The sequence below is a fragment of the Dromaius novaehollandiae genome, chromosome 1 (assembly GCF_036370855.1).
Source record: "Dromaius novaehollandiae isolate bDroNov1 chromosome 1, bDroNov1.hap1, whole genome shotgun sequence".
NCBI lineage: Eukaryota > Metazoa > Chordata > Aves > Casuariiformes > Dromaiidae > Dromaius > Dromaius novaehollandiae.
In genome coordinates this window covers 117,294,859-117,319,616 of record NC_088098.1, presented here as the reverse complement: position 1 = coordinate 117,319,616, position 24,758 = coordinate 117,294,859, and the positions used below count along the sequence as shown (strand labels likewise).

Below are 24,758 nucleotides of genomic sequence, written 5' to 3'. Positions count from 1 at the left end.
GTTATCTGCATCTTCCTTCAGAAGCTTGCTTTCTTCCGAGTATTTCTTGACCTTCTCTTTTGGTTTTAGGGAATTGGTGTGGTTATGCTTGCTCATTATATGGTAGCTAAGAGGAAAAAAAGCACAACTTTTGAGGATGTGGCTTTTGCAGGATCCTAAGCTCCAAACAGGCATAGTGCAACAACGATGTAGGTTTTAATCAGAATGTCCCTAGGTTTACTTTTATACCGTAAGTAGTTCCAGCACAGTCCAAAATTGATAGGGATTGTTCGTTCTGGATAATGCTCTGACCTCCTATGGTTGGCAGTTGTGGAGATAACCTCTGAATTACTGTTAACAGAAAATTTTTTAACTTTGGCCTTTTTGTGTAACTGTAAGAAATATTAAATATAACCATTTCTAACAGAAGTCTACTATATTTTTACTTAGTAAGCCAGGCTTATTCTGCAAATTGTATGCTGTATTGATAAATGTTCACAGGAGATGTTTTAAACTGCCTTATTTTAGAAGCTGACACTTACAACCTCTGTTATGCATACAGGCTGCTCCTTTCAGGAGTCTGTGGTTCTTCATTTGTTTACAGCACAGTATTGAAAAAAAATATGGGCAAACCTAAGAACAAGTGGATATTATGCAGCTTCTGTCCAACTTATAAATTCCTGTCAGACTTAAAGCATGACTAAGTCTTCAGATAACTCACCTGTGATTTGGCAACTTGCCAAGGTAGTGATGAGAGGATTACTTCTTCAAGGAAACAAATCCCTTCATTAAAAATCTTACTGGTTTTCATGCTTGTCTTCTATATTCCCAGAAGGGGTGGAACAGCTTTAGCTCAGGTAAGACCTGGTTCACTGCCATAGCTGTTGGTTAATAGCTAACTCAAAGTAGCTTACACAAATCACTTGCAAGTAATTAAGCATAATTATTTTATTTCATTTTTAAACAAACATGGTTAGTGGAATAAAAACAATTATTATGTAAAAGTAGTAAATTCATTTTCTTTGATTTTTATTAGCAGAAGTTTTCCATACCCCCACTGGGACGTGGAAAGGTTCCACCTTCCCTTCCATTCCTTAGCCAAATGTGGTGTAGACTGAATTAAGTCTTACTGCTTCTGCTTTTGCTTCATGGGACTCAAAACAAAAGTTTGACTTTTCTTTCATAGGACTAGTCTGATTGCCAACAAAAGATTTTAGTGTCTGATAATTGTTCATACATTTCATATAAATGCTGAGCAAAGTGTATTTTAAAGTTCATTTTTGCCATGAAGAATAGCATTGTTTCCCTGCAGGAGCAAAAGATTAATGCTTCTTATGAATGCCTTAGGAGGCATGTGTTGAGGTGGGAGGAGTGGACTATCCGGTGCTTTTCTTGGGGGAGTTCTTTGTGCAGGTTCACTCTGACGAAGGTAAAGTACAGTCAGATTTCTTTTTAGAGTGCCATTTTTATCTGGAGGGAAGAAGTAGAAGCCACAGAAGACTAAGTACTTAAAATGATTCAAAAAAGGATACTGGGGTAGATAAAACACACTTTGAATACTAGGACAGAATTCACAAATAAGGCAACCAAAAAAAAGACACTATAAAAAATTCATGGTGCAATTATTCACTCAACCAAAAAATCCCAGGCTGTATTATATCCTACCATAAAGTGCCGTATTTCTCAAAGCTTTGTTACAACTTTGGAAAAAAGTTTTATTACGATGATGTCAATGTAACTGTCTCCATCATAGCTGTCTGTCTTATGGCTATTTAGTGTTCATTTCACCTTTATGTTTCACCTTATGTTCTGCCTTTTAAATCTCTCCTGGAGACTGCAGTTGCTACTGTAGTATGGCAAAAACCATTTAACCAAAGGCTGAGGTTCCACAATATTCTCAGGAAGCAAAATCTCACCCAAGATTTGGCAAGGTCAACACTTTGTCCATAGCTTGTTGTCCTATCAGTAGCTGGAGAGTGCCACTCACTGGCAGGAGGCTCTGCAAGACTGGGTACAGGTGTCTCACCAGAGTGAGTGCCACTTAAGTTAGTTCACTTTCACTGGAGCTGCTGTGGGAACGAGCTTTACCCTCTGCAGTGCTGTCACATTCCTGGCTTTTTTCTCCATTACACACAACAGATAAGGAATCACAGGGATCTTCCTCAGTGCAATTCTCCAATGCCTCTAAAACAGGCATGCTGGGATCTTTCAAATACTGGAAGAAGCCAGAAACAACAGTTTAGGTTGTGTCCAGAGAACGGACATATCAGAAATAACAGAGACAGAGAGGTTACCACCACCTATAGGTGAGTTGCTTCAGACCTGAATTCACAAAGATGGTTGCTAAATGTATATTCCATTCTTGCCTTCACTGAAACTACACTGAACAAGAAGAACTGAAAAAGTTAAAAATACCTGCAAAGCTACCTTATTTCTGTGGAAAAAAAAAAAAAAGAAAAATCATGCAGACAGCCATTTAAGTCAGTTAAAGCTACTCTGCATTTTCTAATTTTTTATCATTATCTTTGGATAATAATTTCTTTCATGTCTGTTTAAGCAAATGCCTACTAGTTACCCACACAACAGAAGTGAACTATGCTGCTGGGGCCGTATCCTAGAACTACAGGAACCTGAACAACTAACAGCTTGTAACTAGTCTGAAACAGTAGTCGGACAAATAAGATACAAGATTATGCTTTGGGCAGTGTAAGGCAAGTCAGATGTGCATCTTTTATTATTACCAGAAAACCTTACTGGAATTCTCTTGCAGTTACTTTTTGCTTTGTCCCATTCCATGCGCCCCCCGCCCCCCCCCCCCCAAGTCATCAGTTTTACACTGCAGGTATATATTTTTTTTAATCAAAGGAAGGAAGATTAGGAAAAAAAAAAAAAAAAAACATGGGCCAGAGAAAATGTTTTCTCTTCCTCTTGCCACCCCCACATAATCTCCTTATTACTAAAATGAGCCCATGTTTCAAGGGGAATTAAAGCCATTTACCCCAAAAAAACTTGGTATTAAATGTTTATTCGCTGATTAAAAAAAAAAAATGTCCAGAATACAGACACTTTCACGTTATTACAAGCCACATCACAGTATTTTAATTTTACTCAAAAGCTTGTTCCCTGCTGTAGGAGGTACCATAGTCTGGCTGAGACAGGGCTGCAGCTCCAATCATGTGTCATGGGACAAAATTAGCACTAGTTTCAATTAGGACATCACTGTTTCTCTAATCATAGCAGGGATGATGAGCAACAGAATTGTTTTATCAGGGGAATTAAAAATGTTTCACACAGGAGCCTCAAATACATACATTTTAGTGAATTCAGGACATAAGTGAACTGTGATTTGGCTTTGTGTGAAGGAGTTTCTGTGTTAGAACTTTTTCCTGTAACTCAGATGCTGAAAGCTTAGATGCTTCTGTAAAAGAAGGAACCATGTGATTTTCTGAAAATCTAGAATAGTACATATGAAACTGCCTTAAAATAATCACTATTTTTTTACTAATGGAAATTACTTTAAGAGGAGAAGCCCCAGGCCTGTTGATCCCATTTAAAAATATATATTTAGAAAATTATATGTATTTACTGATTTTACTTATCAGTGTTTTGCCTGAAAACAGGTTCACCACTGCTCAAAAGTATCTTTTGCTGCATTTTTTCCAGATTAAATCAATTACTTCAGAACACGTCATTATAGACTCTCATGGAAAACAAATAGGAGGGGAGATGTATTAATTCTTGTGGTCGTTTACATGAAATGTATTTTAGTGCACTGTACAAGGATTTTTTTTTTTCCTACGTGAGATATACTTTGCTTGTGATGTAGCTGTCTTCCTTGAGTCCTGAAGTAAGCATGAAGAGAGAAAATTATTTTCTCAAGGTTCTGCACAAAGTCTGGGTTAATTCACTCATACTTTTATAAAAATCTGCCATAGTAAAAAGGATTACTCTGATATGTAGATATATACAGCCAAAGAAATAAGCCTCAAAAAAACCACAAGCAAGTACAAACTTTTCTTTAAATATGGAAAATATGCTGAACAACAACTTAATTTTTCAAAAAAAAAAAAAAAAAACCCCACCAATCTTTCCTTAAAGACTACTTCCTGTTTAAATACTAAAAGAGGAAGATGAACAGGACTGAAACAACATTGCTTAGTACAGAGATGTGTGAGCTGCAAGGAGAAAAAAAAAGTCCCAGGATGATTTTCATATTTGAGAATTACATAAAACCACAGGGGAAAAAAAAAAAACCAAGAACACTTCCTCAGGCAGTCTTCATTATTCATATGAGTCCTTGCCCTTAAAGGGATCAGTGTTCATTTTTCATTATTTTATTTCTAATCAGAGACCTAAATCCTAAGTACATGTTCTGCAGCACACAAACCCTTTTGCTTGAAGTAAACTGTTTCAGACCTGATTAATTAGATAAGCAAAGTTGGGTAAACAAAGAATGGAATCCTACTCCAGTTTCATAAGGAAAAATATAGCAGTATTTGTATCTTAGTACAGCAAATAAAAATTACAGTTAAGTAAAAGAGGAATAAAGTGGGATATCATGTATTAGAAAAGTAATAGTTCACACTAAATCAGCGATTGGTTATATCTAAACTGAAAAGCTGAAGAAAAACTTCTGTTAGGCTACAACTAGTTTCATTTACATTCACTCCAAGCTCATCACTGCCTTGTGCAGGGGGGAGGAGTGGGGGAAAAATAAGAAGTCTACACATACCTCTTCAAAGTGTGATGGGATTTTGAAAGGTGGCTGAGACCAATATTTAATTGTGTTGTGGTATCTCCACATAAGAAACAAGCCAACTATTACAAGAATTACAAGAAATAAGGTTAACAGAAATATTAGTATAATATATCCAGCTCTGGTTGCCTCTGAAAAAAGAAAAGGAAAAAGATGGTAGGTTCATATTTATACAATATCACATGTCAAGCAATGTGTAACAAGCTGAAATTTGCTACACAGGCTAATCAAAGTAGAATATCTAAGGTTAAGATCACAACCCTACTATACAGAAGAAATCTAAACGCCCGTGTTCAGGAGTTGTTTGTTCTGTGATTCTGCATGAAAATCACCAGCTGCCATGAGCTGCTCCCCCTCACCCGCAAGCCTAAGGCCACCTTCTCCAGGCCATGCCAGCAGGGCAAAGGCAGAACTGGAAGAATCACAGCTGCTGGGCAGAGGCCAGGCAGGGACTGGAATCTGCTCTTCCACCCTCCATTTGTCAGCATGGTGCCCTTAACACCAGGGGCTTTTCTTTTATAACCGGCACCTCCCCTTGGCAAAGGAAGTATCGCTGTCTCCAGTGGCACAGGGTGTGGGCTTGCAGTCAGGTACTTTCGAGGTCAGCTCCTTCCAGGCAACAGCAATTGCCTAAGCAGGTTTCACCTGCACATCTTTGGACATGTTCAAAGCATGCTAAAGATGCAGCTCATCTGTGTGCCAGTGGTCAGAGGGATTCAAGAGAGGGACAAAGTCTGTTATTTTGGAGCTGCCTTCTCTTTCCGACACCCCATCTTATATCCTGTACAAACACAAAGCTCAAAAACTCAGAGAAGGGGAAGCAGGCCGAAGAGGAGAGGGATGTGCCGGTCTTGCAGGAAGGAGTGACTGAGGGACTGAGGATTTTGCAAGAGTAACACTGTCTCCTTCGCCAATATGTTCATCTAAAGACCAAGTATTTGTATTTTTTTTTGTAGGAAGTAATACCTGTAAAGAAGTCTTTGACTAACCTAAAGTATTTATAAAGGAAAAAGACAAGGGGAAGAATAAAACACAGACCTTCAATTGCTGACTGAAAACTCCTTATTCTTTTGCTGTTAATGACAACTGTGAACTACTATCAGTGGTGCCCTCTTAGCCCTCCTGACAAGTATGGTCATATAAGTGAGTAGTTGTACCATCTAAGATTCATGTCCCCCACCCGTTCCATTATATATAAAAAATATTAACAAAATCAGATTTATACCACTGACTGTGGTTCTGTAACACTCTGGGACACTTTGTAGTCCACGTATCTGGACATCTTGCTCTATCATGAATTCTACTTGAACTTTAAAACAATATAGTGTCAACTCCTTTAGATTCATAATTTTGAACAGCGTATTGCTCATCTTTGTCTCCTGTTTAAAAGACAAAAAACAAAAAAAAATGCAAGTATTACTGTAAAAACCACAGAGCTGTCTTCAGTACAATTCCCCTCCCCACACCTAAGCTTCCCATTCAAAAAACCCCACAGTTTTTATTTTCATAATTCAGCTTTCCCTAGCATGTCAAGAGCAGCAGTGGAATATATTTCAACTTTCCTATTTTAATGGATTTGAAATTTCATTGTTTTTAAATGAAATTAAGTCTGAACATTTAAAACCATCTATGAGGACACAAACAGCAAAGGCATGAAAACTGCTGCAAGATCTCATTTGATCCACAGTATCCCACTAGACACTTTATACACTGCTTCTGTAACACTTCAGGCAGTGAAAGTAATATAGGAAGGGAGGAAAGGGAAAAACAAGTCACGGGAAGCGTCTCCACCATCAGAGGTGGCTGACGGAAGCATAGTTCAGCAAAGTCTCATCTCTTCCTATTGAGCAGGAAAAGAGCTGATGGACATAAAAAAAAATCTCCACAGTCTCAACATGGCCCCCCACACTGTTTTTTGTGAATTTTTACCTCTAAGGGGCTAGAATAACAAGCTCAGTGAAGCCTAAATAACCATACGAGAGTGACTTCTTGTCTGAATGTCAAACATGAAGGTGTTTTATACACGTCAGAAAAACACACATTTTTGCAAGAGAGGAAGGAAGTGGAGGCTTTTCAGATTTAGCAAGGTCCTTTGAAACAAAAGGTTTTAAAAGTAAAAATAAAAAATAAAACTTTTCTGCTTCTGGTTTTTAAATTTTAGAATGCTGTTCTTCTGATTCTTCGTCTTTTTTTGTTTTTAATGTAACTTAATTTCTCTCTTGCAAGGCTAGTCAGTCTAGATCACGTTCACCAATTCTCAAGGACAGCAATATAAGTACACAGAGAAACAGGGCAAAGTTTCAGTTTGATCAGGGACAGCTGCTCATCCCAGCTGCGTCCAACATGTTTCTAATAGCTTTTGCCTTTCTCTACCCTAGGAGCACAGGCAACATCAGGCCCAAGCGGCCAGTTATTGAAGCTGCTGGCACAAACAAGCCCAGCACAGGAAAGGAGGGAGGGTATTTCGGAATCATCCAAATTGCTCAAACTTTGAATCTAAATGCCATTTTAAAACCAGCTTTGCACTTTGTGGACTCTCTCCTTTGATCTGCAATGATGTGGTTTAACCTTGATTTTATCCAGAGGAAAAAAATTGTTTTTTAAAGTTTAGTAATACATGCAATACTTGAGCCAAGACCAGATTAACTTCTGCTCGAGTCTCCAACTGCTGACCTTTGCTGTTAGACAAAAAAAAATTACATTACAGCTTGGTTCCTCCATTTCTGCTGTTTTGCCAAGAGACACCAACTCATGACTCTTAGTCACACAGGCACTAAGAACAAAAAAAATAATTCTTACTTTCTCAGTAGTACTTGTTGAGTTCTCCCAGTAGGACACACGATACTGAAGAAAGTCACCTAGTTCAGATCCAAAAGGGGGTATAACGCTAACAAGAAGTGAGTCAGAGCTTACAATCACACTGTTCACTTTAGGGGGTCCTATAGTAGCTGAAAACAAACACAGAAAGAGCAGTGAACCTCTGGGATGCTGAACACCTAACTGCAGCTGTGTCCAGCTTTATTTTGGTACACTCTGCAAACCTGCTGAATATCAAGAGATTTTTCTTGAGGAATGGGTATACAATATTTGCTCATCTACTTAATGCATTTAAGACATCTAATTTATTACAAACCTTAAAAAAAAAGGCTTGAAAGCATATGTGAAATTAGATAATCAAAAGAACCATTCCCAGTTAACTTTCCCTGGAAATTAAGCAAATATCCACCAGAACGTAGCTGAATCTATTTGTACTTAATGGTGATATAATTTTGTTCAATTTTTCCTCAAATAGGCTCAAATTCAGCCACGTAATTCCAGGCTGTCTAATAACACCTTTTTTGGGTCAAACTAGACTGGAACAGGAATTGCTAGTTTTCTACCTCCTGCTTTGATTTCTTCATCTGTCCTATAGGGTAACAACGGTGACTTGCTTTTGTGAAGTGCTCTGACATCTAAATCATGAAAAACATTATGCAAGTCATTATCATTCCGAATCCTACAAGAGATTTTTTTATGTGATTGTAGGTCACTTGTGATCACAAGTCATTTATCCTTTATGTCCTGATTTCTTTCAATGGTTAAACTTATCAGCATTTGTAAAGCACTCCAGTATCTCAAAACAAAACACTTGCCCTTTGCATACTAGAGAGGGGAAATTATTAACAATAAAAATCAGTCAATTCTTGCATGCAATCATTACTTGTTTTGCCTGTAAAAAACAGCAGATCCTGCTCTGTCTACTGTTACGTTAGAGAAAAATGGCCCTGGGATTTTTATGTTGAAACGGAAACCTCAGTTTCTTTCTACTTCCTGTCTCTGTATAACTGCAAACACTTTTTTGGGTGTTGGCACAAATCCCCTACAAGAAGTGAGTCTCCTCCACCCGGCCCCCTTCTCCTCCATGGGCTACTGCTGGGGGGCAAGCACCTTCTCCCCTCTCCAAGGGAACTGATCCGAGCAACGAACAGCCCAAGCTGCCCAAGGTCTCGGCATCTACGAACTGATCCTGAGGCTGGTCACACAAGAAGAAACATCTAGCGCTCCTCTCGCTCCTCCAAGAAGAGATGCACAAACACATTTTTCCCACATCAAACCTCTCCTTTCTCTTGTATTCCCATTTGCCCAACACTTTCCTAACCCCCCAAGGATCCCACTCCCCGCACACAAGCAATTCTGCATCACAAGCTAGGGATGCATCAGTTGTAGCCTTCAACGCAAGATTCGGGCAATTCCTCATGCCCACGCTCTGTACTACTAGGGAAAATTCAAGAGTTAGAACTGAAGTCACCAGGGAAAGTATCAAGCTATTCACAGCATGTACCACCATTGCTCCTCACAAGGTAAGGGAGAATCTGAATTAAAGAGTTAATAACTCCTTTCCTCTGCTTTGTCATTATTTCAGAAGCATTTTTAACTCAACATTTATCTCCTCCTAGTCCTGAAACTGGCCATGATCACGCAAAGAGCAGATCTTCATAAAGAACAACAGTACGCTTGTTCACACAGACATCAAGTTAATTCCTATTTTACCAGTATGTAACATGTTCCTTTTCCTGTTGAAAGAAGAGATGCTAACGCCACTATAGAGGTGACTGCTAACATCACTACAGAGGAAGTGAGTAGCACTAAACTTCTAACGATACAGAGAGACTTCAATCTTTGTTAACCAACACCCACAGTTCTCTCACTTGGCTTTTGTACATAATAGAGTAAAAAAAGCCTAGAACAGACAACAAACATTTTTCAGAGAAATCTCCTTTGAGAGACTCACTGAAACCATACAGAATACTTACTGTTTCTCTCTGCCACAAATGGATCTGATTCCACCCAGTCAGAAACCATTTGTCCTAACTCAGCCCTCACACGCAAAATAATAGTCCAACGCCGTTCATTAAGGAACTGGGGGAAGTTGCATTCAGTCTGGGTAATATGGGTGCAGTTCATCTCATCCCACTGGTTAAAAGCCCCTCTACAACACAAAACAAAAGACAAAGCATCAGCAAAACAGTACAACTGTCACAGCTCCAAAATACAATCCCTCCCACCTATCCAATTTCTGTTAAAAAGAACAAGACTATCACTTTCAGGCAGGTTTATTCTACAGCCCTTTCAACACCTGCAACTCTTCAGTAGCTAGGAAAACTAAAATTTGTTAGAGAGAATTCAGTAAGGCTAGAATTATACAGGAAACTATGCACCATTACTGTGTGCTCTTGGCATCCTCTTTGACCTGGATGAATAGGCTCCATCAACTTGAGATTTAAAGTATTCAAAAACTTAAGAGCAGTTCACATCAGCATCAGAAAAAAAGCTCACACATTGTGCTTATAACAAAGTTTAAAACAAGCCAGAACATCCAGTGGAATCCATGAAAAATACCAACTGAATTGCCTCAGGGGAAAAAATGAAACGAAGAGGAAAAGTCTTAATTTTTTTTCTTAGTATAGTGGAAATACTACAGACAAAGGGATTCTCAGTCTTGAGAAACTCTCTTCACATATACATAAAAACAGCCGTAATAACTCACTTATCCATTTGTATGCTTATTCGTTTTCAGCATTTTTTAAAAACACTAATTCTGTTACTGGATTAGAACAAAATCAGAATCAACTTGTTATTTTAGAACTATTTACTTACGTTTTAAAATGGACTGTATATAACACCGGGCCTCTATCCACCTTAACAGGAGACCACCTCAATGAGCTACGAAAGTTATAGGAATAAACCATCACACTCTGTGGTGCTGGTAAATGGATAGAAGATGCTAAAATAAGAAGAGAAACAAAAATAATTATTAAAACACTCAAGTACAGAGTAACTATCTTTTTGTCTCCAAATTCTATTACCATGTATATCACATTTTTAGCTGCTTTGCAGGCAGTGCCATTTCTCCTCCTTATTCCATTTCCAAGTGTGCCAATACCACTATATTTAAATATCTACTATCCACAAAACACTGAATCACAACTTACAGCTTTTATTTATTCTGTACAGGCTACAGCACAGAAACCTAGGCCAGCACTTTAAAGGAAGGCTGAGAAATTATAGGCAAAAAACAAGCAATCTGCCTCCCAAGCCCCATAAAAAGCATCCCTGCCCATGAATCTGTAAATTATGGTCCACAGTCACTTGCCATTACAAAAACTCATCTATTTTGTGCCTGTATCTCTTACGTTTTACTACGTGCTAACAACTCAGACCTCATTTTTCCTGATAACTGCCCCTTGGGAACTTGTTTCAACAAGCTGACGTCACTTTGTTGAAACTTGCCCAGAAACAGCTGAGGAAACTGCCTTAAATATTTACATACCCATAGTGCACCCATTCCACTTTCAAACACTGACACAGCTTAAAGCTCGTACCAGATTTCGCAGTGCGGAGAAGGACAGGAATCTCTGTTAGATGTGTACCTTCTACTAGCAGTAGGAATGCCCACCCAAATCTGGCCACGTTACAAACTACTGGGGGTGAGGGAAGACTGCGTGTGCTCTCGAACAGCTTTGCAGGAAGTGAGCCACATGGAAGCTGAGAGCAAAAAGATGGTCCTCTAGGACTGGAGACTACTCACTTCCCTGCTGACCCGCGCAGTGCGGAGAAGGAAGCTGCCTGTTTTGACTACAGCATGGCCAAAGGCCAGGCATTGAGGGGGGTGGGGGAGAAGCCAGGATGGGCAGGCAAAAGGAGAGAATTGGGACTGGGAAAATCAAGTAAGGGAAGCCAGGTGAGAAGTAAGATGGGAGAGCAGCTGGAGAGAGATGTTAGCTGGCAAAGAGGGAAAACAGTAGGAAAACCAAAAACATAATTAGAGCAGGCAAGGGGACCAATGACAAGGAGTTGGGACAGCCAAAAGAAAGAGACTGAGATTACAACAAGCAGCCTGGGGTGAAGAAGAGAGGAGACTGCAGTCATCAAATGCCTTTTAAAACCAGATGAATCTCACACTTCAAATCACAGAACCACAGAATCCCTCAGGCGGGAAGGGCCCCCACAAGGTCACGAGCCCAAACTCCTGCCCAAAGCAGGGCCAGCCCTGGGACCAGACCAGGCTGCTCAGGGCTGCATCCAGGTGAGTCTTGAAAACCCCTGAGGATGGAGCCTGCACAGCCCCTCTGGGCAACTGGCCTGCCTGTCCTCAGGGTGAAAAAGCTTTTCCTTCTGCACTTAACTGGTACTCACCCATGTGGTGATCAGTTATTCCATTAAGCAAGATGGGGGTCTACAGGTCCCGACCTCAACGACAACCACGACATTATAAATATGATCCCAGGCAATGACATTTCCATTTCTTTTCTGGGGACAATATTCTCTTAAGACACTGTTTATTTTTACATAAATAAGATCAGAAGATCAAGCACTCAAGGCAAATTCTAGCTGAACCTTCTGTGGAAATATGGGGTAATTGTAAAGAGTTTTTTCTTTTTTATTTCTGAATCTGATTTTTTTGCACAGTGCTAGACAGCACACTGATGCTGATGGTGCTATCTTTCAGAAGAGAATTAATGCTAGGCTTTAACATCCTCCACATACGGGAAACAGACTACAAGACTTTTCACAAAGTTGCATTAAACCTGGTGTCCCCAGCACAAAATAACCAGTCATGTTCTCAGTATTTTAAATAGATATTTTATTAGTTTCTTAGCCTCCACTGTTAAGTGGTGCTGTTAAATAAACACACATTACATTACAGCACAGATGGATTGTTCAGTTTGCCACATGTGCTTGACATCCTTTACATTACAGAAGCTATTAATCTCCCACGTATTTTTTTAAGGCTACTAAGAAACCTCTTCTTCAATCGAGATAAGTTTTTGGTTTCTAGTCAAGCAGATTCTTTCTTGTAGTCTCACTCCTGGTCTGCCTTGTGGCAAGGTATCTAACACCATCAGTAATCTGTGTAGTCAGACATCCGATACAACTAATTTTGCAGAATTCAAGGATGCTGTCGGAACAAAATGCAAACATCGGCATTTTTCCCTCCCTCTTAAAGAACAAGCAATGAAGGAAAAGGGCAGCTGGTCCATTTCCCCCTCTATCAGGATCACATGCTGATGAATTTGCTTGATATCACTGTTCAGAAATAGATCATTTCCCCAACTAGCTTCAGAAACACTGAAACAAGTATCAAACCTATGGCTCTGCAGCCGAGTATCAAGCTGCTGCGTGCCACAGCAAAAATTACTGCATTCCGGACTGCTTCCATGGCACACTGAGGGAAAACATTCATATCGCAATTAGCTATCTCAACGTGACAAGGGAAGTTACTTAAATTTATGAATTTCATAACGATTATTTTGTATGATTCAAAGTAACAAAATGCATGCTTTGGAATAAAGCACCTAGATCTGCAAACATCCTAGAAACAGAGTATGAGACCCCAACACTCAAACTACCTTATCCAGGAGAAGCCAAGAATGCCCTGTCTTCACTTTATGTTTCAAATGTAGTCTCAGTGAACAGGCTCTTTTAAAGCATTGGTCAAGCAATTCTCAGATTCTTCTTTCCTGACACAGAAACTTCTTGACTCTTCAAGTCAAGAGTCGCTTTCATGTAGTGGAGTGTGAAGCCATAAGTTACAGTGAGGGAGATCAGGTGAGCTTAGCCTAACCACTGGTTTCACAGCTCCCATTCCTCCTCCTGAAGGATCCCTGATCTCTTCCCTGCACCAGCCTTAAAACACATTATTTTGCAAAACTGGCAGAAAAGAAATCTACTTTTTTTTTGTTTTGATGGATGGATTTTTTGCTGTTCTGGCATACTGAACTGGCTTCTCAAATTGTCAGACAAACATCAGAGCCTGCAAATGTGACCAGCAGAAGTGTGTGGCCAGGCGGGGATGGGTGACATCAGCTGCAATGCACTGTTATTTTGGTCCAGATTTTAATGTGTAACATCTCCCTTAGCAACAGAAGAAATGCACGCAGCCACTGGAGAGCCGAGGGGGAGGAAGCTGCACTCACTAGCCGAACACTGGAACAATTCCCTGGAAAATCCCACTGCTGCACTGTGGGACAGGACTGGGCAGCACTGACTACAGCAGCTCCCCCAAGTAGCCTTCACCCATGGATGGACACTTGAATGCTGGAGTCTGGCCATGGACCACAGCTCTGGAAAGGCAGCTGCACCCAAACTGCTGGAAAGCCCCACACGGCTCAACAGTCACAGACTGGCCAACCATGTCTAAATGGACACAACAAAACATGTGGGGGCTGACATACTGAACCCAGGGAGATCCCTGCGTACCTGAATAAGGACCATACTGTATGCAGGCATTTCTTCTTCTCAACCTCCATTATCACTCTGCAACATTCATCTTCAGGTGCTCTATTCAGATGCCCTTATTGCTATTAGGATAAGTCACACACACAAGACACTATCACCACTCCTGAAAGAGCTGGTAAGCAAAAATGAAGAACTGCTCTAGTTTCAGAGAACGTTTTGCCACTTTGATTTGATGAACAGCTTGAGATTGTGAAGAACAGAACTGCAAATTCAAGGCTGATAAACTCCCCAGTAAATCAGATAAGAGTCTGCTAGTCAGTAGAGAGGTAATGGGGAGAGGAAGCGAAACATAATTAAAGCAGATGTTCAACTACTGCACCAAGGAATGCAACAAAATAGATTACCGAGAAGAGAACAAAATAACACCTTGAAGGGCTCCTTTCTACACAGGTATGACGTCCATCCAGTTATGCTATTCCTGAGGAAAACGTGCTTCAGAAACAAATGCCTTCAAGTTACAAATTATTTCCCACTTCTTCCAAATCTTCTAGTAATTTGAACACCAAAATGTGCCTTTTATTTCAAAGGTTATTCAGCAAGTACCATAGCCCAATATCCACTTACTCTCCTGGCCCGCTCACAGTAGGCCAATACAATCATAACTCAAAACATGTTGCAGCAGCTCTTCTGCACCTGCTGAGATAAATAGCGAAGCCAGAATTATTCTTCAACTACAGCCAGGCAGCTCTAACCCAACCTGAACATCAAAAAAAAAAAAAAAAAAAAAAAAAAAAACCTTCATTGAGCCAAATAGGACCTCTGACACTTAGCATTGTCAAGAGGATAACTAATAGGCTTTGCATACTTAAAAGAAATAGCAAAGCATTTCCATGCAAGACTAAATCCAATGCAACCTTGAGATGCTAAATTGTCGATTCACAGAACTAAACAGAGGAGGCTCAAATGCAGCAGAAGAGCAGGTGCCATTTCCCAAACGACAGCCGCATCAACAGCTCATATAGCATCGGTCACGCTCAAGGCTGAAACCGTGGGTGGGTTTAGCCTCTCCCTAACCGAGGCAGCCGGTTTGGAGCCGCGGAGACAACCCTGGGCCTGAAGGCGAGTCGGCGGCAGCCCAGGAGACGGCAGATTTTCTGGGAAGAGCCCCCGGAGACAGCGGGGCGAACGAGGCCTTGCCCTCTTCGGAAGCAACAAGCCGAAGCGAGGCAAGGGAAGAGGCAAACCCGTGACCAACCGGGCTGCGGGGGTCCGTTTCAGGGACCCGGCCGGCAGGAATCGCTGCGCTGCCCCCCCCACGGCCCCCTGTCCGCCCCCGCAAGCGGCGCCCTAGCCCGCGCCCCCGGCGCCCAGGCTTCCTCCGCGGGCCGGAAGCACGCCGCTGGCAGGGGCGCCCACGGCCACGACCACGGCCGCATCCGCGCCCGCCGCCAGCCCCACGCCACGCACCTGCGGCCGTGGCCCAGGCCGGGCCGAGAAGGAGGAGGAGGAGGAGGAGGAGGAAGAGGCATAGCGCCCGGCACGGCATGGTCCGGCTGGCAGCGCCCGGCCCCGGGGGCCCGCCGCGCCGGCCCCGCTCGTCTGCAGAGACTATGGCGCAGCTCCCCGGCCCCTGAGGAGCGGGGCCGGCCAGCAGGCGGGCGGGCGGGCCGGCCTGCGCAGCCGCCTCACACCCGCGGCCCGGCCGCGGCTGTGGCTGTCGCAGGGGAGGGCAGCGGGGCGGCGGCAAGGGGGCCGCGGCGGCGGCTGCGTGCCGGCCCCGCTGCTCCGCCTTCGCCTCCTCCCCGCACGGCGGAGTCCGCCCTCGGCTCCGCCTGGAGAGCCGCGGGCGGCCCACAGCAGTCCGTGGGCGGCGGCGGTTGCCGCCGCGAGCCCTAACGGTTCCAGCGGCCCAAATGGTTCTAACGGCCCTAACGGCTCCGACGGCCCGCCCAGGCGCGCCGGGGCTCGCGGAGGCAGGGCGCAGAGGGGCCGCAGGTAACCCTGGCTGCGGGTAACCCTGGCCGCGGGGGGTTTCAGGAAAAAAAAACCCCCAAAACTCGTGCTTGCAGGGCTCGGGGCCCCGCAGCCCGGTGAAGGGACTGCCCGGGACAGCGCGAAGTCACGGCTCAGCCCACGCCACGCTGGTTTGCTTGGAGCTCCCTGGAAAGGGCATCCCTCAGCTGGGACCGAGCACGGGTAACTTCCCGGGGAGCGGCAAAATGTCTCACCAGCATCCTGGAATCTCTGCACCAGCAGACACAGAAAGCAAGCCACTCGGTCTTGTTTCATGAAACGTGAAAAATATATAGGGTGAAGATAGACAATCTCCTCCCTCCTAGGTCTATGCAGTGCAGAAAGCCCACGCAGATAAGCAGCTCCCACTACTGCACAGGGGGCAGCTGCAACCCACTCTGGCCCCGGGGCCAGGCCAGCTGTGTCCTAAATGCTACCGAAAAATCAGGCTTCACTTACACCCAGCTGCTACACTAAATGCAGGAGGCCAAAGATGCAAAGTAAACCGAACTTGTTCATTAACCTGGCTGCATACCTCTGTGTCAGTGTATATAAAATATTTACAGTCATGACTACACGTGGTGTAAATGCACTTAGAAGTGCAAAGTATTGTTTGCATATTTTTGGCATGTGGTTTATGTGAGAAAATCTTGCATTAAGTGGTTAAAGTTCCTTAGCTTTCTCTAGCTGTAAGTAGCATAACACCAACACGTGGTTAAGTCTAACCACATACCTTTAAAATGTTATTGACTATACAATATTGAGGTTCAAAAATCTGTAGGTGATATTGGAAGGCAGTATTCCTCCCAAATGATTACAGTTTTAGTAGAACGATTGCTATTTTTAAATAATTCACTAGGTAGGGATCCATGGTTTTAAAGAGCATGGAGCACACCATGCTTCCATTCAGTTTACTTTAAAAGCACAGTAACCTGGAGGAGTCTTTCTTATTTCCCCTGAACAAAGTTAAAATACTACCTTTTAAGCACTTCAAAGAGAAAATACATGTTATTAGTAAAAACTTGAGATTTCAGCAGACTACCAAAAAAAGTAAACTGCCTGGAGTTAGGATACTTAAAACGTCTGTAATTCTAAGAAGGTATTAATAAAACTTGTTCAGCTGCCTGAAGGCTCACTGCACCAAACCAAGAAAAGTTCATACCTTTGTCATCAGATTTCCAACATAAGGAAACAGGCAAAACCAGCAAGATTATCTTGTGTTGAAAGCACTAGGTAATGGTTGAGCAGCTTTGATTTCCAAGTAACCTCAGATGAATCACTTCATTTCTCTGCAGTTCAGTTCTCCCTCAATCAAAAGAGAAAGGTAATCCTCCCTTTCTCTTAGCCTTTCATGGCCAACGTACAGCAACTGTTTGCTTTTCGGGGCAAAGATCCTCCTCTTACAAGGAGGTACAATAATAAAGTGGGGCAGAATTGTAGCTGAAACCTTTCAACGCTGACAAATGCTAATAGCTAGAAGAGGATTTAACGGTAGAAAAAAAAGAAAAAACACTGAAAAGCAGACTTATTGGTTGGTTAGTTGTGAAAATAAGATGGGCTAGAAAAGGATGGTAGAGATTAAAATCATTCAAGTATAAGTTCAGCTATTTTTCTCTGCACTGAACATGTCTGACCTGTTTTTGAACCCTTCTCAGAAGAGTGACTCATGCATTGCTCACTTGAGCAGTCGTGTTCGAGTGAAACTCTTTGCCCTATAAGCTTCATGCTGGGATTTCCCCAATGCCAGGCCTATGCTAAGATACAGATACTTTAACAATCATGTCTGAAGCCAGTGAGGGAATTTTGGTTACGCAGTGTTAGCGTGCCTTGGGACACATTCGGGCCACGTGTACCCAAGCAGGTAGCTGGGAAAGTTGTTGGCAGTTTGGAACAGTGAAATTTAAACAGCAAAACTGCTGGGCAGAGCATGTCCAGAAGGCATGTTAACCTTGGTGACATCTCTGCTTCATGCATTAATAAGATTTTGATGCATGGAAGAAACATGTATATTAAAGAGCAACTGAAAACATGAATTCTGAGGGAGAGTTTCCGTCTAACCTCGCACTGAAAGACATGTGTTTACTGTAATTGTTAGAGAAATCCTGCAACTAATCATGTGTGTTTTCCCTTCATCAAACCAGAGAGGAAACTTTGCAGCCTTCTGGTTTTGTTCCAGCTGATCTTTTTCTTACCTTGAACTTCCTATTAACTCAAAGCCCAGGAAATTATTCTCTTACAAGCTAAAAGGCTGCTGGGAAGAAAGTCAAAATGACTGGGTGTGTCCTTATGAATAAGGTTGATGAAATATGTGGTTTTCACTGTCAATGGAGAAGGGGTGAATCTTAAAGCTGGTATCTTAAGGAGAGCTGAACAGAGAGAGGAGTGAATTGAAAAAAAATAGTGATTTAATTAAGATAAAGTGAGAGAAGAGAGTCGTAGTTAGTACGTCTGTGTCAGAGTCCAGTACTCTCTGACCAGGTTCTCTTAGATATTCCACACATATGGAGAGTTCAATGTTTAACATAGACGTTTATATTCAAGATACTTGATGTTACACGGGATTTTTGATTTAGCAAAGAAATTCAGCAATGTACTGAGATCACAACACAAGTATACACTTACACAGTTCAATCACAATACCAATGCGATTGCCAATTACCGGTCTCTAGAATCTGCTCACCGTCACGACGCTGGGCATCCCCAGTCACCAGGAAGGAATATGTGGGCGGAAGCCAGCTCAAGCCTGTTGCTCTCTTCAAAATTCCTTTGCTAGTTGTTGAGGTTTTATACTCTGTGTTGGGCTGAGCCATGTATACGCTTCCCCCATGCTGGTCTGGCTAATCTCAGGGAGACATTTATGCCTGATCCAATTAACGACTATAGCTGCTTACCTAAAACAGAGGTCATCCTCTGGTTCCTTTTGGCTTGAGATGAAGTCAGTTCTCTGTGCAACAGCCGGGATTAATGAGCTGCATCCTACATTATTCCTGAACTTCATGGGGGCACCTTGCCCTCTGAGCCTTCTCCCGTTGTAGGGGTTATTGGTCGGTCACAGTCTGATCCTTCCCTTGAGCCCCAAAAGCAAAAAATGATTAATTAACTCATTAAAACTTTAGGACTTACAAGAGTTCAGAGGTGAATATGTACACTGATTTCTTTTCTTAGAGTTTATGGAGCAAACCCCACAGTTAATGTCGATCAGGACGTAGAGGATAAATTCATCTTTTCTTGCAGGTTCCCTTCCCTCGCTAAAAGCTATCTGCATGAGAAAGTGAAGAGTAGCAAATGAAGGAAACACATTTCAGAGGAGAAATAGCTCCATCCATCACTGCAAATTACAGGCTCTTAAAAGAAAAATTACTGGGAAGTCTTACATGTAGAAAAGAAATAAGTCATTATGGCTCATAACAGCAGTAGATTGACATATTAAGTAACTTTGGGTGTATTTCATCTATGCAAATGATTTTCTACTCTAAGGTCCCAGCTTTGCAAGTTATTCTGTGTGGAGACCGGGGCACCCTTGTAAAACTGAAAGCACTCACCGATAAAAAAGTATTTAACCAAAATCAAGGCAATCATTTTCCTGCAGCCAAATTTCCAGCACAGAATCTTGACCCCCCCAAAAAAAGTCCACAAAAAAGGAATCTTTCCAAAAATAACACATTTCACTTTTACATTTGAGATACAGAGGTGAAATGCATCAATTATAAAACTTGGGGACGCCTCATGCATCAAGTAGTGAGTGGTAGGTGAACAATTTGGGGACAGGGGAGTAAGAGGGAAATCACACACCTTTCCATTATTCCTGCAATAACTTTCTTCTAGGGATCTAATGTAAAGAACCAGGGTTAGCTCAGTTAAGAAACCAAAGAAAAGAAGATAAAAAAGAAGATATCCTCTCCCCCCTGCAATGTATAAGTGACCCAAAATTATTAACAAGCATTGCAATTCAGCTACGGTATTTCCGCTGCCATTGTTTAGAGTAATAAGAACTTACAGCTGTTTCCAAAATATGTCATTAATGTAGAAGAAACAACACAAATGTACTCGAACAGGAGACTGAAGTAAAATAGAAATAAGTAAATGCACGCCTATTCAAACAATACTTCAGCAGGCCTTAAGCAAATTAATGATTTTGATAAAAGCTCTCTTTTCAAACTCTTACCCATTTATGTCCACTTCAGAGTATTCACTGCTACTGTTTTTAAACCTCTCTGTGGAAGATAAATGTGATTGAGTTGCTTGTTGTTGACCTACATGCAAAAAAATAGCTTAGAGGAAAACCACAGTGGTCTGTTTAGTTGTAAAGCCTCATCTTGCAAAATCTGCTGTGATAGCTCTGCTAACCTGTGGGAGAAAGTTGTAATGATCTGACCATTCCTCTGCAATTAGGAGATTTAGGTTTTACTGGCAACTAGGCCATTTTGGAGGTAGATGGAAAGGTATATAGGCGTTTAAAGGTGCATCCCCACTTCTATAAGATATCATGGTACTTTTAAAAGTCCCATCAGGATTTCATTAGCTAAAATACTCTGGTTCCCAGTACCTGACAGGCTAAGCCTTCTGCAGCTCCCATCTGTTCACAAAGTTTTTTTGATGGGCAGCCTCATTCCGTAACAAACAAGAGAGAGAATGAGCATTGTATTGACTCACAAATCCATAGAAAAAGGTGATTTGGGATAGTGCTACAGCACTTTTTGTGTCTGTTTATCCTTTGTCTGTCATCCCTTGACACAACCACCTAGAACTTGCTCCTCTTTGCCTGGTCCTTGGGACAGCTCTCTTCCTACTGATTGTCCCTTGGCACCTGTATCTGTTCTACTCTCCCAACTGCACTTACACTCCTTTAGCTGCCGCAGGATCTATTTCTCTCACTTTCCCTTGTAAAAGGTGGGTGAGAGCAGAAGCAAAAGGTATCCAATACTGGGAAAGATGAGCCTGGAAAGCAACGGGGAGAAAATGCTGCACAGACACCGGGAATCATGGGCCACTGGCAGTTAGGCTGCAGTAATCTCTGCATTCAGAGGGAAATTCAAGATAAATGGTCTTCACCCTGCAAGGAGTTAAGAGTGCCTGTACCCTGCCCTGACCTCAGGAAGCATTTGAAATACTTAATTTTGCATGTTGCCATGCAAACTCAATATTCATTCTGGTGACCTTAGCAGTGGGGGCCTGATAAGGACCCTGCTGAGACTATGCACACAAACGGAGGTTTTCGAGGCCAGCCTCTTCAGGACCCTGAGATCCCACCAACTCTCTCATGAGCTGAGACTCTTCAGCATCTGCCAGAAATTAGACCTTCTGTCAGTAAGATAGATGCATGCTAGTTCTGGAAAACACAGTTTGGGAACTGATTAGTTTAATACCATCACTGAGAAAGAATCTAACTGAAGGGAATTCCCACAGTGTTACACAATCAGAAATGTCTGGGTCTCATGATGTGAGGTTTTAAAGATCAGCCTTCCCCTTAAAGAAAAAACATTATTATAGTGCATTCAATACATTTCTCTAAGCCATTCTGATATAAATTTAAGTGAAAGAGTGAGTTAAGGCAGTTGTGTCACACTGGTAAAGGCAAAGATTTGCTTTATGACTTAGTAGCTTTTGAATTCTAATTGGAAAGCTGGTTCTGTCATGCTTTGAGTTTTAATTTTATAACTATTGGCATGTGGAAGTGTTGTTTTTCCTTATAGGAGGTATCAATTTGTAGTTATCATCAGGCAAAAGCTGGGGATCCCTTTATTTGTTTAGTACTTAAAAAAAGGGGTTTCAGCAGGAGCTTGGTCCTGCTAAACTCTGCAGGTTGCCTTCTCACTCTCGTAGGCACAACAGTAAGCTGTACTCACATGAGGCTCAGATGATACTGTTTATGCCTGTGAAGAGGAGAGCAGAGGAAGAGAACAGGAAGAGAGAAGGGAAACCCCCCCCCATCTTGATTTTCTTTGCATATCCTGGAGTAGAGCATTATTTACGATATTTATTGGTGAACTGAGCAACTGGAATAGACTTTTCTAGAGGAATATCTATGTGAGCCCTTTGTGGCGTGTGTATTTCAGCACATTGTGGTGATTAAATTAAAAAAAAAAGCTTTAGTGATTCATCTGCAATTACTGTCTGATGAAATAAAGCCTCCTAGAAACAGTGAGGAAGTATAGTCACTTAGTCATGACGTGCTTACCTAGAGCAGCTTTCATAAACAACAAAAACAGACATGAGGAAGTAGATAGAAAAGCATCCTATGTGTGCTGTAGATAAACTTGTCTTCTAGTTCATTACTTCTGAGACAAGGCGTGAAATGAATGCCTTGATATCAGAACTGTGATCATTAATTTAAGATATGCAGGTATATTGTTGATAGTAAATGGTTGTATTAAAAAAAAAGCATTATATTGTCAGAAAAAGTCTTGTTCAAATTTAGATGTGCAATTGTTTGCAAGATAGGGTTCTCAGTGTGGGAGTTTTCAAGGTGACACGCATGGGAGGTTAAAACTGATGACTTCTGTAAGTCATTCTTCATTGAAGAGCACACCCTAAAGCAGATTAGCTAATCAAATATGAAGTATTATTCTGGGAATGGAAGGCTTGCTGGACATCTGCCTTTGCCCCTGGGAAAATGATGCCTGCAGGTTATCTTACAGAAACTGGTACATGCTTTGTTTCCTTTGGTTAAAAAAAAAAAAAATTAAGGGAGGGATGTTTGCAAACCGCTGCCACTGCCAGTGGCTTGTATTCAACCTCCTCACTGTACTGTCTACTCTGTGGCAGCACCTGGCAGCCATCTCCATCACCACACTCCCTACCCCCATCTTTTAAACATATTAGTCCTTAGGTAGGCTGGAGAGCGATTGAGGGGACACATGCAATGACAAATGCTAGCCAGCAAACCCAGCATTTTTAGTAGGGAAAAAGCTTTTGGAAAAAGGAAAGCCTCCATCCCAGAGGTGCCTTTCCATTCAGGAAGGAAAGCGAGACAGGGAGAACAGCCTTTGCTGTACAGAGCCCTGAATAAGAGCCTTTCTTATGTAAAGGAAATGAAATTAATTTTTGTGACAATGAGTTCGATGAGTTCTGTGACAATGATTCTCACATTTTATGCTAAATCATATTGTATAGCTAAATACAAACTTGAACAGGAAAACATAACTTTTTTTCAACATCTTAACAGCATGAATCAGTGACTTTTCTTTTTTTGGACAGTGCTCTAATCACTTGTATAAAACACAAACTCTGATCATAACTTACAACCAACTTAAACATATTCATCATTATCAACAAATTAAAAATTAAAGAAATTTCTCTCTTCCATAGTATCTCAAATTAAAATAAAGCACTTCATTGTCCCCATAGCCATGGGTCATAAAACCAGAAGCTTCCCATGTCCCAGATTCTGGACAGTGCTATCCCTGATTAAAGAAAGTATGGTTCATAGCAAAGAAAGAGCTCATTGCTGGGCCATGGCTGAGGGATCTGCAGAGAATCCTAGCTATTCTGCCACAAGTCAACATAAAGCAATACATACTGAATGTAAAAAAAAAAAAAAACCCAAAAAACTCCTTCCTAAAAGTCAAAATTAAGTATAACGAGAAATTGATCAGTTAGGACTTCTCTATGACAAAGATGATTAGTTATTTGTAACTCATTTTCTTTGTAATGTGGTATATATTTAGTATGTACACTGACATTGTAGGGTTCCTACTCACAGCTGCAGGTAGCTGAAGACTTCTTTATGTGAGTAGTACCTGCAGGAGGTTGTTCCAGGTCTCTAATACAGTCACAGCAGTGCAGAAGGTGCCCTCACAGGTTGTCTCACCTGAGCTAGAGGGGTCTAAGAGTTAGCAAACTGGAAGATGATTTACAACAGCATCTCTAAACCTCAGTGTCCCCAAATGGTTGCATGTAAATAACTCTTCTTTCTCCTCTGAGTTCTTGTCTAACATATTGTGGGCAAATACAGAGAGTGACCACCTTAAAAGGACTAGGTGAGGATCCCCAGGTTACTCCCTGAATAAAAGCCTGGCTGACTGCAGTTAGTTGCACACTAAAGGAGTGGCTGTCCCCTCTCCGGCTCATTGCATGACTCCAGCCACTGACCCGGCTGATTTGGCACAACTCTTTCTTCAGGGTTAGTCTTCTGCCAGTTGAACCAATACACCCTGGACCCACGTAAGAACACAAGGGAGTGAGGAAGGGGCTGGGAGATGAAACTTTGTGTCTGAGGTAGAAGAGAAGCAAGACTTACCCAGGCCAACAGCAATTAGCTGTTAAACGAACCTTTCTAGAAGATGAAATCTCAATACAGAGGACTGCCTTCCCCTGAGCAATGTTACTGTTTGATGCCGGAACTAGACCATAATGCTTACTAAAAGCACAAATGGAGCTCCATGGTATAACCTTCTCAGTCTCACCTATTGCTGCAATTCTGAATGGCTGTTGCCAGCACCCCTCGGGCTCCCACTGAACAAAATCCTAATCAGACCATGAGGCTCTTCTTAGCTTCCTCACAGCTTTTCATTTAACCAGCTCTCCAGGGATAAGTCCTTCCCTTTTAAATTGCTAGACCTCTGGGCACAGACAGGGACAGTTAAATGACCTTGTTTTGACACTATGACAAAGCATGCCTATGTAAGAGTAGGGTCAAAAATAACCTTTCACTTTTGTGAGTTTTCAGAAAAAAATACTTGGACTCACTCAAATCAGATGATTAAATTCTGGCACCACCTTAGGATCCATTCAAAATTTGATCTTAAATGGTTAGTTCTTTAAACAAACATAGGCAAGCAGAGGCCTAAAT

General features: G+C 41.8%; 1 protein-coding gene across 3 annotated transcripts; it reads right to left on the bottom strand.

Annotated features, from left to right (window-relative positions):
• Window positions 1-912: 912 nt before the first annotated feature.
• On the bottom strand, window positions 913-15,755 carry IFNGR2 (interferon gamma receptor 2). Of its 3 annotated transcripts, XR_003260478.2 has the most exons (8): window positions 15,422-15,754; window positions 10,373-10,499; window positions 9,529-9,704; window positions 7,535-7,683; window positions 5,961-6,114; window positions 4,712-4,866; window positions 1,896-2,194; window positions 913-1,449 (listed from the first exon to the last, which is right to left on the bottom strand). XR_003260478.2 is itself a non-coding variant. In XM_026108531.2 (7 exons), exons 1-7 carry the CDS (start codon window positions 15,498-15,500, stop codon window positions 2,021-2,023), a joined length of 945 nt encoding a protein of 314 aa, XP_025964316.1. In that variant the 5' UTR covers window positions 15,501-15,755; the 3' UTR covers window positions 913-2,020. The 3 variants fall into 3 exon arrangements, 2 of the variants coding, with proteins under 2 accessions (XP_025964316.1, XP_025964315.1); XM_026108531.2 differs by having other exon boundaries at window positions 913-2,194; window positions 4,712-4,797; window positions 15,422-15,755; XM_026108530.2 differs by having other exon boundaries at window positions 913-2,194.
• Window positions 15,756-24,758: the final 9,003 nt, after the last annotated feature.

Coding starts and splice junctions, on each gene's coding strand:
- IFNGR2 (XM_026108530.2), bottom strand. CDS start 15,500: ATGCCGTGCCGGGCGCTATGCCTCTTCCTCCTCCTCCTCCTCCTCCTC. Junction 7,684..9,528: donor ATTTGTGGCAGAGAGAAACA/GTAAGTATTCTG, acceptor GTTTGTTTTCAG/CTACTATAGGACCCCCTAAA. Junction 6,115..7,534: donor CAACAAGTACTACTGAGAAA/GTAAGAATTATT, acceptor TCTTTTAAACAG/GAGACAAAGATGAGCAATAC.